Here is a 16,802-nt window from a genome sequence, read left to right on the forward strand (position 1 = left end):
GTATCGTTTATTTCTTAAGGATAATGCAGTCCCAACGAAAAAGGGTCACGATCGTGTGTTGGAACCACAGGCGGTGAGTAAAACTGCTTCAAATATCTCTGCCTCCTTGTTAGTGCGTCCCCTCCCATGCCCGAGACCCGGGTTCGAGCCCCGCTCGGAGCGAGTCGTTGCTGCTGCTGCTCTCGTTCAGTTTCAGCCTCGGGATCTGATTCTGGATCATAAATATACGCTGAATCTGACTGTTAGCCATGGTTTGTTTTGGTTGGTTTTGTCCTCACGGTAATCAACGCTCTCAACGCAAAAGCCTACTGGCGCTCGTGATTCTTTAGCTCCGCCCACACGTCACGCCTCCAGCCGCTCGTGTTTTTCCGGGAAAAATCGGTACAGACTATCTTTCTCTTATGAATATAATAAAACTAAAGACTTTTTGGAGTTATGAAGGATGCAGTACTACTCTATAGGTACTCAAGATTAACAGGATATTGAGTGAAAACGAGCATTTCACTCCCCCTTTAATATAACTATATTTATAAAGTAACAACGAGGCAATAATAATTGGCCTCGAATAAAACAAAAAAGTTTCAAAACTAAGTAGGCTACATGGTTTTATTGAACAACACTGTGATATAACAAATAACTGCAGAGGGCACCACAGCCTGGTGAGGTTTCATGTGATTCATAGACCTTTAAATTCATTTAATTTTAATATTTGGCTACATGCTAAGTCAGAAGCTTTTGCTTTGAAATCACGATGTACAATAAATTGCATATTTAGAAATATGTTGATGTATTTTCCTGTGTTTGAATTGGTTTAAATGATTTACATTACAAATCAAGTGAGTGTTCCCGGATGAAGACTTCAGAGGAAGAGTTTAGCCCTTTTCACACATACAGTCTTTACTAGTAAATTATCCCGAAGAGATCATGTGTGAACAGGACTTTTAATAAAAATACCAGTAAATTTATTCTGGCAATATTCTGTTCTGACCAATTGCGTTGCTTGGGCAAAGGCTTAACAGATAGCGTACAATTTCAGAAAAGAACTCCAGAAAGCAGTCTTCGTAACTTTAGTGACTTTACTGGTGATTGTTCTTCTCACTTCTTTTATGTAAAACTACAAACAAGAATAAATATGTATGAACATTATGTACACCTTTACATACACATCCAGTTAACAATACAGTTCGGTTTTGTACATGCCAAGAAATTATAATCAAATGAGATTCTATACAAACAGAAGAGAAATTAGCAGTATGCTAAAACAAAGTATCGAACCAATGATGCAAATCATATCTGTATATAACAAATACAACAATAATACTGATCTACACTTTACTTTAATCTACACAACACTTAAAGCACTATTTAGTATAAAACTTAGCACTTACAGACATATATTTCCAAGGTTTTAACGATGGAATCAATAGCCCATAGGAACTGTATGAACGTTCTTCCCGACTGCATTCACTGAGAGAAACCGAAAGTAAACGGCAAACAAAGTGCAGTACCTTAAATGTCCAGTAGGAGGCGGAAAAGAAACACTTCTAGACATAAGTAACAGCACACTCCCCGCCTGGTATAATAAATTATTATACCATTATGGATCCTTCTGTGACGTCCCAGGCAGGAGTAGTACTACTTCAGAGACAGGCCTTAGGTATACCTTAGCAGATCCTTCTCTAACTATCTTTACCTCCACCTTCCTCACATTATCATCACTGCTGGGTATGGTTTTCACAATGAGTCCAATTGGCCACTCACTACGTTTCACTTTGGAATCTTTAAGCAAGACAACATCACCTTCCTCGAGGTTCCGTCTTTTCTCAGTCCATTTCCTCCGTACTTGCAATGTTGCAAGATAGTCTCTCCTCCAAGCTTTCCAAAAAGCATCCGCCAGACACTGAACTTGTCGCCATTCTTTCTTGTAGAGGTCCTTAATGTCAAAGTCCCCAAGAGGTGCTGGTACAGTGCTAGCCTTTTGATTGAGGAGCATGGCAGGGGACAGAACTTCCAATGTGTCTGGATCAGAAGAAATAGGAAGTAAAGGTCTAGCATTCATTATTGCCATGACTTCGGACATGAGAGTAGTCAAAACCTCATGGGTAAGACGGGAAAGGCCGGTTTTTAGCAGCAATGCATCCAGAATATTCCGTGCTATGTGGATCATTCTTTCCCAAGCTCCCCCCATATGGGAAGAGTGGGGAGCATTAAATGTCCATACGCAACCTTGCTCCTGCAAGTAACCTTTTAGTTCTGGATCATCTGCATTGATTTTCAGTTCTCGACAGGCTCCGATGAAATTTGTTCCTCTGTCGGATCTGAAGTGTTTGACTGGTCCGCGAACTGCCAAAAACCGTCTGAGGGCATTAATGAAGCTTGAGGTTGACATGGACTCAATGACTTCCAAATGAACAGCCCTTGTACTTAAGCAAGAGAAAATGACAACCCATCTTTTACTTTCAGCACTGCCACCCCTAGTGCGGCGTGATATTATGTTCCATGGCCCAAAAACATCCAGACCCACATGAGTGAATGGAGGATCCACTTTCACTCTGTCCATAGGTAAATCTGACATTCTCTGTTCTTCGAGTCTACCTCTTAACTTCCTACAGAGAACGCATTGATGAATCACACGGTTGATTAGTTTAGTTCCTTTTACAATCCAGAGACCTGCTGAACGTACTGCACCGGCAGTTAGATGTCGTCCTTGATGTGCCACTCGATCATGGTAGTATCTGACCAACAACGTGGCTACGTGTTGACTTGCTGGAATTATTAGTGGGTGTTTTTCCTGTTCAGACAGTTCTGCTGATTGTAAGCGACCTCCCACTCGAATAAGTCCTTCAGTGTCTACAAAGGGAGATAGTCTCTTCAGAGCACTTTGCTGTGAGATTTCTTCACCTTTCTCCAAACTCTTGAATTCATCTTTATAGTGCTCTTGCTGCACACATTTAATAATAGAAGTCTTTGCTTGTGTGCGCTCAGACTGGAGACATTTATTGCACCAATGCCATCCTACGCAATCCCCGGTATTTCTGTCTTGAGAAAATGATTTTGCAACATGGCCCAGCATGGCTATACTTCTTACAAGAGATCTCCACTCAGAGAAGCGTTCGAATCTGTGTGATCCCAGAGACTGTTCTGTTGTCTGCGTGGCAAAGGTTACTACATGTGGGCGAATGTCCTGATCCTTCTCTGGCTCTACAAGCTCAAATGATTCATTTTCAGGAGTTTCCCTGAGAATAGGGTGATGGAGGAATCCTGGACCATAGAACCAATTAGTTTGAGGTAGGATAGCTGCTGGAATGAATCTGGTGCCGAGATCTGCCGGATTGAGGTCTGAATCAATGTGATGCCACTGTTCTGGCTTTGTGGAATGTCTAATTTGGGCCACTCGATTAGCAACATACACATAGAATCGCCGGGAAGTATTGTAGATGTATCCTAAAACGATTCTACTGTCTGTGTAGAACTTTACTGCAGTTAGATCCACATCCAGCTCTTCTTTAATCAATCCTGCCAGCTCGACAGCAAGAACTGCCGCACACAACTCTAGACGTGGCACTGTGTGAGCAGGGTATGGTGCCAACTTTGATTTGGCCATAACAAACCCAATGTGACACTGACCGTCTGTAGTTACAACCCTCAGGTAGGCAACCGCTGCTATGGCTAATGTAGAGGCATCAGCAAAAATGATTATCTCTCTCTTGGAAGTGTTGGAAATCGAGACTGGAACATAGGGTCTGTGAATCTGGACTTCCTTGAGATCTGCTAATGAATCTGTCCATGCTTTCCACTGGGCTTCTTTATCAGATGGGAGTGGCGTGTCCCAGTCAAACTGCTCTGATGACAGCTCTCTTACTAAGGCCTTACCCTGCATGGTGACAGGTGCAACAAATCCCAAAGGATCATAGAGACTGTTAACTGTTGAAAGTATGCCCCGTCGTGTGAATGGTTTAACTACTGTAGACACCTGAAAAGTGAAACAGTCAGTCTCTAAGTTCCAGCTCAACCCTAAACTTCTTTGGAGAGGAAGAGGATCGACACTCAAATCCAGATCCTTCAGGTCATTTGCTCTTTCAGATGGAGGGAATGCTTCCATTACTTGATGGCTGTTTGATGAAATCTTGTGAAGCTTGATGTTTGACTCAGCTAACATGTTTTTGGTGTTTTTCAGTAGACTGATGGCTTCAGCGGCACTGGATACAGAGATCAGGCCGTCGTCCACATAAAAATTTTTATGGACAAAGTGCTTGGCTTCTCTTCCATGCTCGTCTTCTCCAAACTCAGCTGCTCGTCTCATCCCAAAGATTGCCACAGCTGGCGACGGGCTGTTACCGAAAACATGAACTGTCATTCGGTACTCTGTGATTTCTTTGGATAGGTCATTATCCTTGAACCACAGAAACCTCAGAAAGTTTTGGTGATCTTCCCTGACCTTGAAGCAGTAAAACATCTGTTCTACATCAGCTGTAACTGCAATCTGCTCCCTACGAAATCGCATCAAGACCCCCAGGAGCTTGTTGTTTAGATCTGGTCCACGAAGAAGAATGCTATTCAACGAGACGCCTTCATACTGTGCACTAGAATCAAAGACGACCCTAATCTTCCCAGGTTTCAGAGGGTGGTACACACCAAATATTGGTAAATACCAGCATTCTTCATCAGGCTGCAGTGGGGGAGCTATTTCTGCATGTTGGTTGATGAACAAGTTTCGCATAAACTCCACAAAGTGTTTGGCCATCTCGGGTTTCCTTTGTAAGGTGCGCTGGAGGACATTAAGACGTTTCATTGCCTGGTCTCGGTTGTTCGGCAGTGGGCTGCGAGGTAAACGGAATGGTAAGGGAGCTACCCAGTGGTTTGACTCATCCATGTACATTTCTCTGTTCATAACCTCAAGGAAGATGTTATCCTCAACAGACAGTGAAAGCTTATCATCCTCAGGAGTCCTCTGAAAGACGTTATCACCCAGGTGATCCGTGAAACAGCTTGAGACAGGACAGCAGAATTGGTATTGATCATTTGGAGTACCAAACTGTTCTTTGATCTGAATTCCTTTTGAGCAGGGTGTGAAAAAAGATGTCCGTCCATTTTGCCATATGTTTGTTCTGAAAACATTTGCAGTCTCGGATTTGTGTACTCCTCCCATACAAACCTCTCCCACAATGACCCAGCCTAAGTCAAGACGCTGAGCATATGGCAGGTTACCAGGTCCATTACACTGTTCTCGAACCTTATGCACACTTAGAATGTCCCTTCCAAAAAGAAGAAGAATGGGAGCGTTTGCATCATAAGGTGGTATTTTGTCAGCCATTGGCTTGAGATGAGAGAAGTATTGTGCAACTGCAGGAGTAGGAATTTCGTCGCGATCTTCCGGCAACATGTTGCATTCTAAGAGTGTGGGAAGTGACACTTGAGTTTTCCCATCCAGTGAACTAACAATGAAATTATCTGCTCTTCTTCCCATTGTCTTTGTTGTGCCTGCACATGTACGAAGAGTATAGGGAAAAGAATCTCCATTGATCCCAAACAGCTCGAAAAAGTCAGACTTTGCTAGCGACCGGTTACTCTGGTCATCCAGAACAACATACATCCTCTTAGCCTTTCCAGGGGAGTTAGATGGGTAAACATCCACCAAACAGATTTTTGAGCATGATCTAGGTCTAAGAGCTTTGCCACAGATTTCTGTGCACTTAGAAGTAACCTCAGATAATATATCACCTTCAGGCTCCCCGCCCTGCTCTTGCTGTGTTACTGGAGATTCCACTGCCCATGGAGCTGATCCTGGGTGCATTGCAGAGACATGGCGATCACTGTTACACTCTCTACATTTAACAGCTGCTGCACATTCCTTTGCTATGTGTTTAGTGGAATTGCAACACCTGAAGCAGATAGACTGCTCTTTGAGGTACATTTTTCTTTCATCCAGGGGTTTTCCTCTAAAACCACGGCACTTTGACAACGGATGTGGCTTATTGTGAATTGGACATTGTTTACCAGGATCTGGAGGTTGGTTGGCTTTAGAATTAGGAACTGTGGTTAGCACTTCAGTTTTCCTCACTGACACAGGTATTTTGTTGCTTACCCGTGGAAATTTCTCCTGTTTGAGATAGCACTGCATAGATAGCAAAAAACTGGGATCATTTCTTATTCTTGCTTGGTCGCAAATGAATTTGACAAAGAAGCCAAATGGGGGAAATGCGACACGATAATCCTCTTTATATTTAGCACCATGAGTGATCCATCTTTCCTGTAGATTAAAGGGAAGTTTCTCAATGATGGGATTTACTCCCCTAGCAGTGTCAAGAATTGCTAATCCAGGTAAATGTCCGCCTGACTTTGCAGATTCCAGTTCCATAAGCATGTCTCCTAACTCTCTGAGTCTTTGTCCATCCCTGTTAGAAATCTTTGGAAACTCTTCCAGTTTTCTCAACAGCGCATTCTCAATTACTTCTGGGCAACCATAACACTCTTCCAATCGCTGCCAAAGCATACGGACACCTGCTATAGGAAAATGTGCATGAACCGATCTGATCCGTTTGGCTTGCATTGATGACTCTGGGCCGAGCCATTTTGTAAGAAGGTCGAGCTCTTCTCTGGCTGTTAGTCCAAGGTCTTTTGTGACATCTTGGAAAGATGATTTCCAAGCCCAGTAGTTCTCAGGATGATCATCGAACTTCACAAGACCAGAACTCACCATCTCTTTTCTTACCATGTAGTTTGCTAAATCAGATGTATATGGTAGGCTAAACATGGGAGCTTTAATGCTGGGAGCTGGAGATGTTTGAAAAGCAGAGAGATGTCCATGATCTCTCTGGTTATCCATTGTCTCCTGTTTTATTTTTAATCCCTCCATTCCATAAGATTGATATACATGTGGAGATGTTACTGTTGCTTCACACAGAAGAGGTTCAGCATTCTTTAAGGATGACTGTAGAATCGGAGTACCAGAATACTGCTGCTGATTTTGTTCCACTGCATGCTTCTGAACATACTCCTTAGTACGCTGAGTACGAACTGAGTGTGTCTCATGGTCCAATTCCGCTATATTTCCTTCCTCAATGTCAGCTGCTGCTTCATAAATTGCCGCTTCAGCGGATGCTGCAGTCGCTTCTTTATGAGATTGTAGCAAGTATAGATCTGCTTCTACTTCTGCTTTTTTCCTCATCATAGCTGCTTCTCTTTCTGCATACGAAGCTTTAGCTCGAGCTGCTTCTGCTTTAGCTCTCGCCCGAGTCGCTGCCGCACTGGCCGATGACCGACTTGATCTTTGTGATGATTTCCAGCTAGAAGCTTGTGATCTAATCTCAAAGGCCTGAGAGGTTTCTTTCTCATCACAGTGTGACTCCATACTTGCTGCTGAAGAGATGTGCAATGCAATGTAACAATGGTCGTGTAATTCCGCTGTTTTAACCCGCTGTGTCAATGTCTTTTTACTATTCTGTTCTGACCAATTGCGTTGCTTGGGCAAAGGCTTAACAGATAGCGTACAATTTCAGAAAAGAACTCCAGAAAGCAGTCTTCGTAACTTTAGTGACTTTACTGGTGATTGTTCTTCTCACTTCTTTTATGTAAAACTACAAACAAGAATAAATATGTATGAACATTATGTACACCTTTACATACACATCCAGTTAACAATACAGTTCGGTTTTGTACATGCCAAGAAATTATAATCAAATGAGATTCTATACAAACAGAAGAGAAATTAGCAGTATGCTAAAACAAAGTATCGAACCAATGATGCAAATCATATCTGTATATAACAAATACAACAATAATACTGATCTACACTTTACTTTAATCTACACAACACTTAAAGCACTATTTAGTATAAAACTTAGCACTTACAGACATATATTTCCAAGGTTTTAACGATGGAATCAATAGCCCATAGGAACTGTATGAACGTTCTTCCCGACTGCATTCACTGAGAGAAACCGAAAGTAAACGGCAAACAAAGTGCAGTACCTTAAATGTCCAGTAGGAGGCGGAAAAGAAACACTTCTAGACATAAGTAACAGCACAGGCAATCATATTGTTTTTATGGAGATTAAGTGATTACTATGAGCAGTTAAAGGGATGGTTCACTTTCAAATAAAATTTTGATAAGTTTTAGCTTACCTCAAGGGCATCCAAGAGTATGCCCTTGTTTCCGCAGTATTTCCCATTTTTATATTTTTAGGTCAATCCGTTCTTGTCTGTGACTCATATAATGGAGGTCTATGGTCACCACCTGAAAGGGCATGCACAGAGGAGTCCAAATTAAACATTTCTCCATCGTAAGAACACATTGATGACCTAAGACACGAAACGAGTGGTTTGTGCAAGAAAACGAACAGTATTTATATCGTTTTTACCTCTTGTACACACCAACATCCAACTGATCTGAGGGCGCGAGTGCTTACTGTTGTGACGTGTGCACGCACTTTGGCTTAGTCTGCGCAAGTGCGGAAAGCGCCGGAAGTGATCTCTCGTGGGTGTACATCACTCATTGTTTACACTTACTGTCTATAGTTTACACAGATTTCGGAAGTTTTACCTTTCACTGTGAAGATCTAAACATATTTAGACGTACAGGACATCGCAATGGAAGACGATTTCAGTATATTAATAGGCAACGTTAAATTTTTTTCACAACCATATTTATTTGAACCGGAATACACAGATGAAGTACTCAGGAGCGATCCGCTGCAGCAACACGTCTTCAAGCCTCACAGAGACAGAGATCTCTTCAAAATTGGTGGTGTTTTAGTAGCAAGTGTTGTGAGATGCCAACAGAAGTGGAGAGCATATGTTGTCACGAATGGAACATAGCAATGCCACAACTAACGTTACAAGACATCGACGAGGACATTGACAGTATCGGATCACACACCTGCCTGACGGAAGATCCTGGGTTTTCTCCGCTGTTGAGACGCAGCGTTTTGCAGGTTGTGTTTAGCTTACAACGTATAAACTGGAGGCGACGTCCAAGGCCAGAGGGACCCAATGGCACGCTGTCAATAGAATGAGTAATGTGTTGTATTTTTATTATAATCGCAACGATTATAGGGTGCATTATAAACAAATTAATTAATTACAATTACTGCATTATATTTCAGACAGTGCAGATTGGTGGCATATAGTGTGGTAAACAGTAAACAATGAGTGATGTACACGTGCGAGAGATCACTTCCGGCGCTTTCCGCACTTGTGCAGACTAAGCCAGAGCGTGCACGTCACATCAGGAAGCACTCGCGCCCTCAGATCAGTTGGATGTGTTTGTGTACAAGAGGTAAAAACAATATTAATACTGTTCGTTTTCTTACACAAACCGCACGTTTCGTGTCTTAGGTCATCAATGTGTACTTACGATGGGGAATTGTTTAATTTGGTCTCTGTGCATGCTCTTGGAGGTGGTGACCATAGACCTCAGATCATATTACCCTACTTAAAAGGGTTTTCCATGACAAAGTTGTCCTTGCAAGTACAAGAGAAGATGTACCTTCAGTCTGGTGTAACTTGTTTCTTGATCAATCTTGCTTCAAGACAAATCCACTAGAGGACGTAACTGACTGTGATCTTCAGTTCACTGTGAACATGACAAACTACATCAAGACCAATAACCAAAAATATCAGCACGTTTACTTTCTACTGCTGATGAAGCTTTCTGATTAAAAAAAATAACAACAACAGATACTTAGTTTCAGATGAGTTTACATTAAGACCAATAAATCAAACTCAAGAACTATTTGATAACTAAATTACATGTCTCTTTTGATGAATAATTTAATAATCTTTAATCAAATGTATTTAAACAAAAAGTACATTTTTGTAAGTAATGCCTGTTTGTTGGCATTTAATGTTACATATATTGTTAAAAGGCACTCTCAAGAAACTGTAAACCATTTAAATTTTGAATAAATGTTTGTTTTAATCAGAATATTAACCAACATCACTATTCATTACCATTTAAATGGATTATATGAAAAACGTAACGCTAACTGAACCTGCTTCCACTGATGTATTGTGATATTAAGTATTTAATAAAACGATTCTGTTCATGGTTTGTGTTTTTTCTTCATTTTTTTATAATTTGGGACAACATGCTGATTTTTTTTTTTAACTGTGACTTTTCCTATAGAGTGAAATAACCTAAGCTATCTTGATGCCTAAGATGTTGTCACTGTTTTAAAATCACTGTATACTGTATATATTGTAAAACAGTAAACTAGCTCAACAAATCTACTGAGAGGTCATTTATTTTTTCTTGGAGATTTCAGAGAACACTATAAACCCCAGAGAAAATATCATAAGACAGAGAGGAGAAAACTAAAAACACACAAGGATATCAGGCTATTTCTTTGCATGATTACATACCTGGCCCATACCTCATCCGTCAGTACAGTCAGAACTGCTTATTTGTCTGTTCATTATTTCTGTTTTGGATAATTTTCCGTTTTTCTTTTCACATATATGACCCTGGAAAACAAAACCAGTCACAGGTAGCACTGGTATATTTAACAATAGCCAACAAAACATTGTATGGGTCAAAATTATAGATTTTTCTATGCCAAAAATCAATAGTATATTAAGTAACGTTAAAGATCATGTTCCATGAAGATATTTTGCAAATTTCCTATCGTAAATGTATCAGAACGTAATATTTTATAAGTAATATGCATGGCTAAGAACTTCAACTTTAAATGCGATTTAAAGAATCTTAATTAATTAATAACCCTTATGACTAATTTTGTGGTCCAGGGTCCAAGATGTTCAAAGCTTGTACGTCTTATAACCTTGTCAAAGGTATGCACAATCTTTTCTCGAATTCAAGCAGCATAACTGTGAATTGACTTCAATAAAATATTTTATACATTATATAATCGAAACAGTTAGTCGGCGGCAATGAGTAACTACTGTTTTAGGACCGTTCAATCAGTCGAATCGTTCAAAAACGCAGATTAATTCAGTGTAAAAATATAACACGTTTCGATATTACATTTTTGTATGTAATACGGCCTAACTATCTGTAACACTTCCAACGTGAACAACCATGTCAAGCGATTAAAAAATGAACATAATAAGGCTGTTTTCGCTAACTTGTTATGTTAATAGCTGTTTGCTAGCTACAATATATGAGGTGCTGTTGGTTAGATTACACAATATTATTATACCTTCTCATCCTGTTTTAATCTTTTTACTGTCCTCGTTTACCATTAATGCCAAAATCGTCTGCTGGGTAGCGATTTTCCTCGTTTTTAACGTTGAGTGTGCTCTCCCAGTCAAACAGCAGTCATACACTAAAACAGCTCTCAACACTGAGTGAGTAAAAGTGCGATGCATTTGGCCGTTATCATTTTGTGCAATGGTAGGATTTTGGTATTTTTCCTGATTTATTATTAACAACTCATATTCATAATAAATGTATATAACAACAAAAATATTAGTAGTAATAATAATAATAATACATCACATAAAACATACACATTGTACATAAATATTAATGTTTGTGCTTGCTATTATTTTTATATTGTTAAAGATAAATGTTACAATCTTCATTCTTGCAAATATGACGGTGCTAATTTTTTCAAATAGTCAGTAATTAAATAAATCATGACAGAAGAATGACGTCAAGCTGCCATCAACCGGTGAAGTCACCTGAAGCGGTCATACTGATAAAGGGCATCTTTGCCTGACAGCCAAAACCTAAAAATCACTTTTTGTGATTTGTGACCTAAAATCACTTCATTTGCAGAGTTGCAAAGTATACTGTAAGTTCAATAGTTAACCAACGACTTAGACTCCTGCGCTCTGCTAATCTTATATTCACTTATTGTATTCATTTTTGCAATAAATGAAGCTATCTTTTTAAATAAACATTTATTTCTATAATGGTTTGTAATAATTTTAATATTTATAGCAGATGTGTCTTTTCAAGAGAATTTTCAGCCAATGAGACCAGTGGGTGTGGTCAATTATTACGTCATAATGATCGTTGCATTCCATAGAACGTTCGGTGAGTAGTCTATAAATATGAGTGCAGATGGATCTTGCATTTGTAGCGAGTTTTGGCGAATGATCGTGAGTATACTCTTTACATCTGAATTAGATTTTTTCTATACAATTTTCATAACTTGGAGAAAAATATGCTTTTGATAAACAGGTGTGCTACACACTGGAGGTCTGATTGGAAATTTTAATGTTGGCTGATATGGAAATTAATAATGATGAAAGCTATGACCGATTTGAGTAATAATATATTTTTCTAACATATAGTTGTGTAACATTTTGCAGTAAATCAAAGGAACAAATACTATGACCATTTTAATCATTTATTCATAAATATAGAGATCTGGTCTATGTGAGAAACTCAATCCACCCCTCCATTATTATGATAAATTCTGAAAGCTGATAATGAAAGCTTTAACTCTCTAAGTTTAATAGCTATCTCTTACAATGACCAGAAGAAGGTATACATTTACAATATAAGCATCTGAGTTATGTGCATTAATTGGTAAAATAATATAAATTATTGTACCTGTAAAAGAAAAAGAACTAACATCAACTTCCAGGCTCTTAAATGTATACTATTATGTATCTCTTCCCTTTCTCTTTTCGGCCACAGCGTTTTACAGATAAAGGCAGTATTGTTCATTTCTTTGATCATCTTTCACTTTTGTATCACACATCAAAATGACTATGTCAAACATCCCCATCGGTTTTCCTGAGAGTGCAGTGCAGTCCTCATCTTCTGAGCTCTCAGATGAGCTCAGCACTGCCCTCGCTGCAGGACGGTGGTGGGCAATAATGGAGGTCTCCTCTCCTATATCTGAGGAGCCTGAATATGGAGACCTCACCTCACTCAGGTTCCCACACTCAGGGTTCTCAGAATCAACACTGAATACCAATGAACCTTGGAGGCAGAAGAAGACACAGAGTACACCCATGCCTCCCAGGTCCCTAAAGGCAGCACCTGTGCCTGCCTTTGCTGAGAAGAGGGACTACACCTCATCACTGGTCTTCAACAATGCATCGGAGAAGGCATCTCTACACTCAGGCTTCTCAGATGCAAAGCTCAAGACCACGGAGCAACAGAGGAAGTGGAGGCAGAAGAAGCCACAGGGACCACCTGTGCTTGCTGGGTCTGAGAAGGCTGAGTATAGGAATTCAATGAAGACCACTAAGCAGGTGAGGCAAGAGTGGAGACCGAAGAAGCCTCAGGGACCACCTGTGCCTGGTGACTCCCCCCAGGGACATCCTGTGCCCACTCGGTCCCAACAACGTGGAAAAATTAGGATCCCTGAGCATCTGAGGCAGCACTTGCTACAGGCCGCCAATGACCTGGGAGCAACTGTGCCTGCTAGGTCCCCACAGGGACCACCAGTTCCTACAAAGGCTCTACAACCTGTAGAACCTGTGCCTGCCTCAAAGGTGCAAAACTTAAATACCCATGAGCCACTAAGGCAGGGGCTACAGCAAAAGAAGCCTCAAGCCTCTTCTCACAAGGGAGCACCTGTACCCAACAAGACCCCGGAGAGGCAAAGGCTAAAAATCCCTGTGCCGCTGAGGCAGGAGCTGCTGCAGTTGTCTTACCGAGCCTCATCAGTGAAGGGAGAACTTGTGCCCCAAAAGACCCAGGAAAAGCAGAGGCTCAAGATGCCTGAACCGTTAAAGCAGGAGCTGCTGCAGGTGTCATCTAGAGCCTCTACTGAAAAGGGAGCACCTGTGCCCCAAAAGATCCAGGAGAAGGAGAGGCTCAAGATACCTGAGCAGCTGAGGCAGGAGCTGCTGCAGCTATCACGCCGAGCCTCATCTGTGAAGGGTGAACTTGAGCCCCAAAAAACCCAGGAGAGGCAGAGGCTCAAGACGCCTGAGCTGTTAAAGCAGGAGCTGCTTCAGGTGTCACCCAGAGCCTCTTCTGAGAAGGGAGCACCCGTGCTCATAAAGACTGCAGAGAGGCAAAGGCTCAAAATACCAGAGCCACTGAGGAAGGAACTGCTCCAGAAGCCTCAAGCCTCTCCTGCAGAGGGTAAACCCATGTCTTCCAAGTCCCCAAAGGAAGCACCTTTACCTGACAGGAACCCTGTTCATACAGGGACCTCACAGGGATCAGGAGTGCTCTCCAGTTCTCCACTGCCCACTGGGTGTCTGAGGGAAGCAGCAGTACCCACTAAAACCATGAAGGCAGGAAAAAGGAGGCTTGCTGAGCAACTGAGCATGCCTATCTCTTCCACTGAAGGATTACATATGCCCTCCATGACCTCAAAAGTGGCACCTGTGTATTCTGGGACCTTACAGGGAGCCCTTGTGACCAGAAGCTCCCCAAGACTGGAAGCAAACCCAAGAATCAAAGAGCAGCAGAAGCAGAAGCGCAGGGAGCAGTGGAGACAGCAGCAGAGACAGCGGAGGCAGCAGATGGCATCAGTAAGTTCTTTCCATTTCTGATTTTTACTTATTCTCAGATTTACGTCTTCAGTCTTCACCTAAGCTACTATGTTATCTACTGTAGGTCATTTATTTAAAATCTCATGACTTCTATTTCGAAATGATAGAAAGATATATCTTTGGATTTAAGAAGCACTCCTTAAACCTGTGTAGCATTACATGGTTGTGTCCCTTTCTTCAACAGGAGAATATAGATGTGTGTGAGCCTCCACAAAAAATACTCTGTGTGGAAATCGACAAGGTGCCACTGAAGCCTAAACTGTGGAAGCAGAACCATCAAGCCCCACAGCTCATGTCCCAGCTCACCCCGAAGATGGTTAGTCCCTTCTATTCCACAGTTTTACACAGACTTAACTAAAGAACTAAAGCTTCTATTCTCAGAAGTCTGCGTATCATATTCTTTCCAATTCATAAACCTCTCACATACTGAAATGGTAGAAGCAATATATCTTTAGATTTTCTTAAAGAATCACTGATTAATCTGCTTAGTGTTACAACATCATGTCTGTTCCTTCAACAGGACAATGTAGGTGTGAGCTGGTCACCTCCAGAAAAAAGGGAGCGCATGGCGAGCAAAATCAGAGACCAACAACTGGGGCCAGGCTTAAAGCATTTATGTAGTATATTCATATGTTTAACAGAATATTTAAATATTTAGTATTCATGTGTATTGTATTTGAATTGATTTAATATGATTGTATGTATAATAAAAAATAAAATCTAAATGTTGCAATTATTTATTTATCAATGACAACTCACATCTATTAACACTTTAAGGCAATATAGATTATTTTTGGGGTGCCTGCCCCAGGCTTATTTCCAGTGGGTAATTTATATGAAAGAAAATAATAATAATAATAATAATAATAATAATAATAATAATAATAATAATAATAATAATAATAATAATAATAATAATAAGAAGAAGAAGAAGAAGAAGAAGAAGAAGAAAAACATATTCTTCTTATGTTTCTCACTGGATTTTCTATTTGATATGGATAATTAAAATACAATACAAAAAAGTGCCTTTGTATGATTGGCAGCTGACATACTTAGAGAGGAAAAAAAAAATAAATAAATAAAAAAAAATTATATATATATATATATAAGGGCTGCACGATGTGTCGTTTAAGCATCGATATCGCGATGTACGAATCCACGATAGTCACACCGCAGGATGTGCGATGTAGGCTGTCGTAGTTGATCCGTTATTCATTAACTGTACGGGCAGCTGCTCCCCGGCCCTTGACGAATGTGATTCGCGGATTAATTGCACAGCTAAACCATCATAGAGTGAAAGTTTATCATTGACAGGACTGAAAACCACATGCAAGTTTTTTTCAAGTTTTTTTCATGCACTATTTTTCACATAGCGCGCGAGAAAGACAGAGAGAGACAGAGAGAGACAGAGGCCGGTGACACACTGGCTGCGTGGCGTGAGCGTCGCGTGTCTGAAGCGTCGCAGAAGCGTGGTGGCTGCCTCGCGTTTTCTGTGTCTTTACACACCAGAACCGTGCCTGACGCGGCACTGGGCTGGCGCGCTGCTGCTAGAGAGAGCGCGCGCGAGAGAGAGACAGAGAGAGAGTACATAAGAAGTACCATCAATGTTTATAGAAATGTATATGGATTTATTTTGCATGTACTTTTTTTCCCTTTTTTTTCCTCTTATGAATATATATATATATATATGTATTTTTTTTTTGTTTGTTTCTATTCTGATATGTACAATGCTTTGGCAATATGTACCTTTGTATGTCATGCCAATAAAGCAATATGAATTGAATTGACAGAGAGAGAGACCGATTTTCAAACAACACGAGCTCTGTCTTGCTCTCTCTCCCTCGCGCATATTAATCAATTGACACAATGGTGTCGATGTTTAAATCATTTAAAATGAGAATAAAAGTGTGCTCACCCCATTTGTTTGTAAGAAAAAATATAGCAATATATATCGCAGAAAAATAAAATATCGCAATGTCATTTTTTCCCAATATCGTGCAGCCCTAATATATCTCTACTTAAAAGGGTTTTCCATGACAAAGTTGTCCTTGCAAGTACAAGAGAAGATGTACCTTCAGTCTCGTGTAACTTGTTTCTTGATCAATCTTGCTTCAAGACTGTGCTGTGTGCAGATGAATCCACTAGAGGACGTAACTGACTGTGATCTTCAGTTCACTGTGAACATGACAAACTACATCAAGACCAATAACCAAAAATATCAGCATGTTTACTTTCTACTGCTGATGAAGCTTTCTGATTAAAAAAATAACAACAACAGATACTTAGTTTCAGATGAGTTTACATTAAGACCAATAAATACATTTTAATTTTTAATAAATGTTTGTTTTAATCAGAATATTAACCAACATCAC

The 16,802-nt window shown here is 40.4% G+C and overlaps 1 protein-coding gene across 2 annotated transcripts; it reads right to left on the reverse strand.

Annotated features, from left to right (window-relative positions):
- Positions 1-977: 977 nt before the first annotated feature.
- Positions 978-8,022, reverse strand: LOC113121247 (uncharacterized). 2 transcript variants are annotated; one of them, XR_003294696.1, is made up of 3 exons: positions 7,852-8,022; positions 1,389-7,577; positions 978-1,114 (listed from the first exon to the last, which is right to left on the reverse strand). XR_003294696.1 is itself a non-coding variant. In XM_026291556.1 (2 exons), the coding sequence occupies exon 2, from the start codon at positions 7,349-7,351 to the stop codon at positions 1,598-1,600; it is 5,754 nt and encodes a 1,917-aa protein (XP_026147341.1). In that variant the 5' UTR covers positions 7,352-7,577; positions 7,852-8,022; the 3' UTR covers positions 978-1,597. The 2 variants fall into 2 exon arrangements, 1 of the variants encoding a protein (XP_026147341.1); XM_026291556.1 differs by having other exon boundaries at positions 978-7,577.
- Between the last annotated feature and the right edge of the window lie 8,780 nt (positions 8,023-16,802).

The sequence above is a fragment of the Carassius auratus genome, chromosome 20 (assembly GCF_003368295.1).
Source record: "Carassius auratus strain Wakin chromosome 20, ASM336829v1, whole genome shotgun sequence".
Lineage (NCBI taxonomy): Eukaryota > Metazoa > Chordata > Actinopteri > Cypriniformes > Cyprinidae > Carassius > Carassius auratus.

Bases quoted from the DNA above. Each gene is read 5' to 3' on its own strand.
- LOC113121247 (XM_026291556.1), bottom strand. From the start codon at position 7,351: ATGGAGTCACACTGTGATGAGAAAGAAACCTCTCAGGCCTTTGAGATT.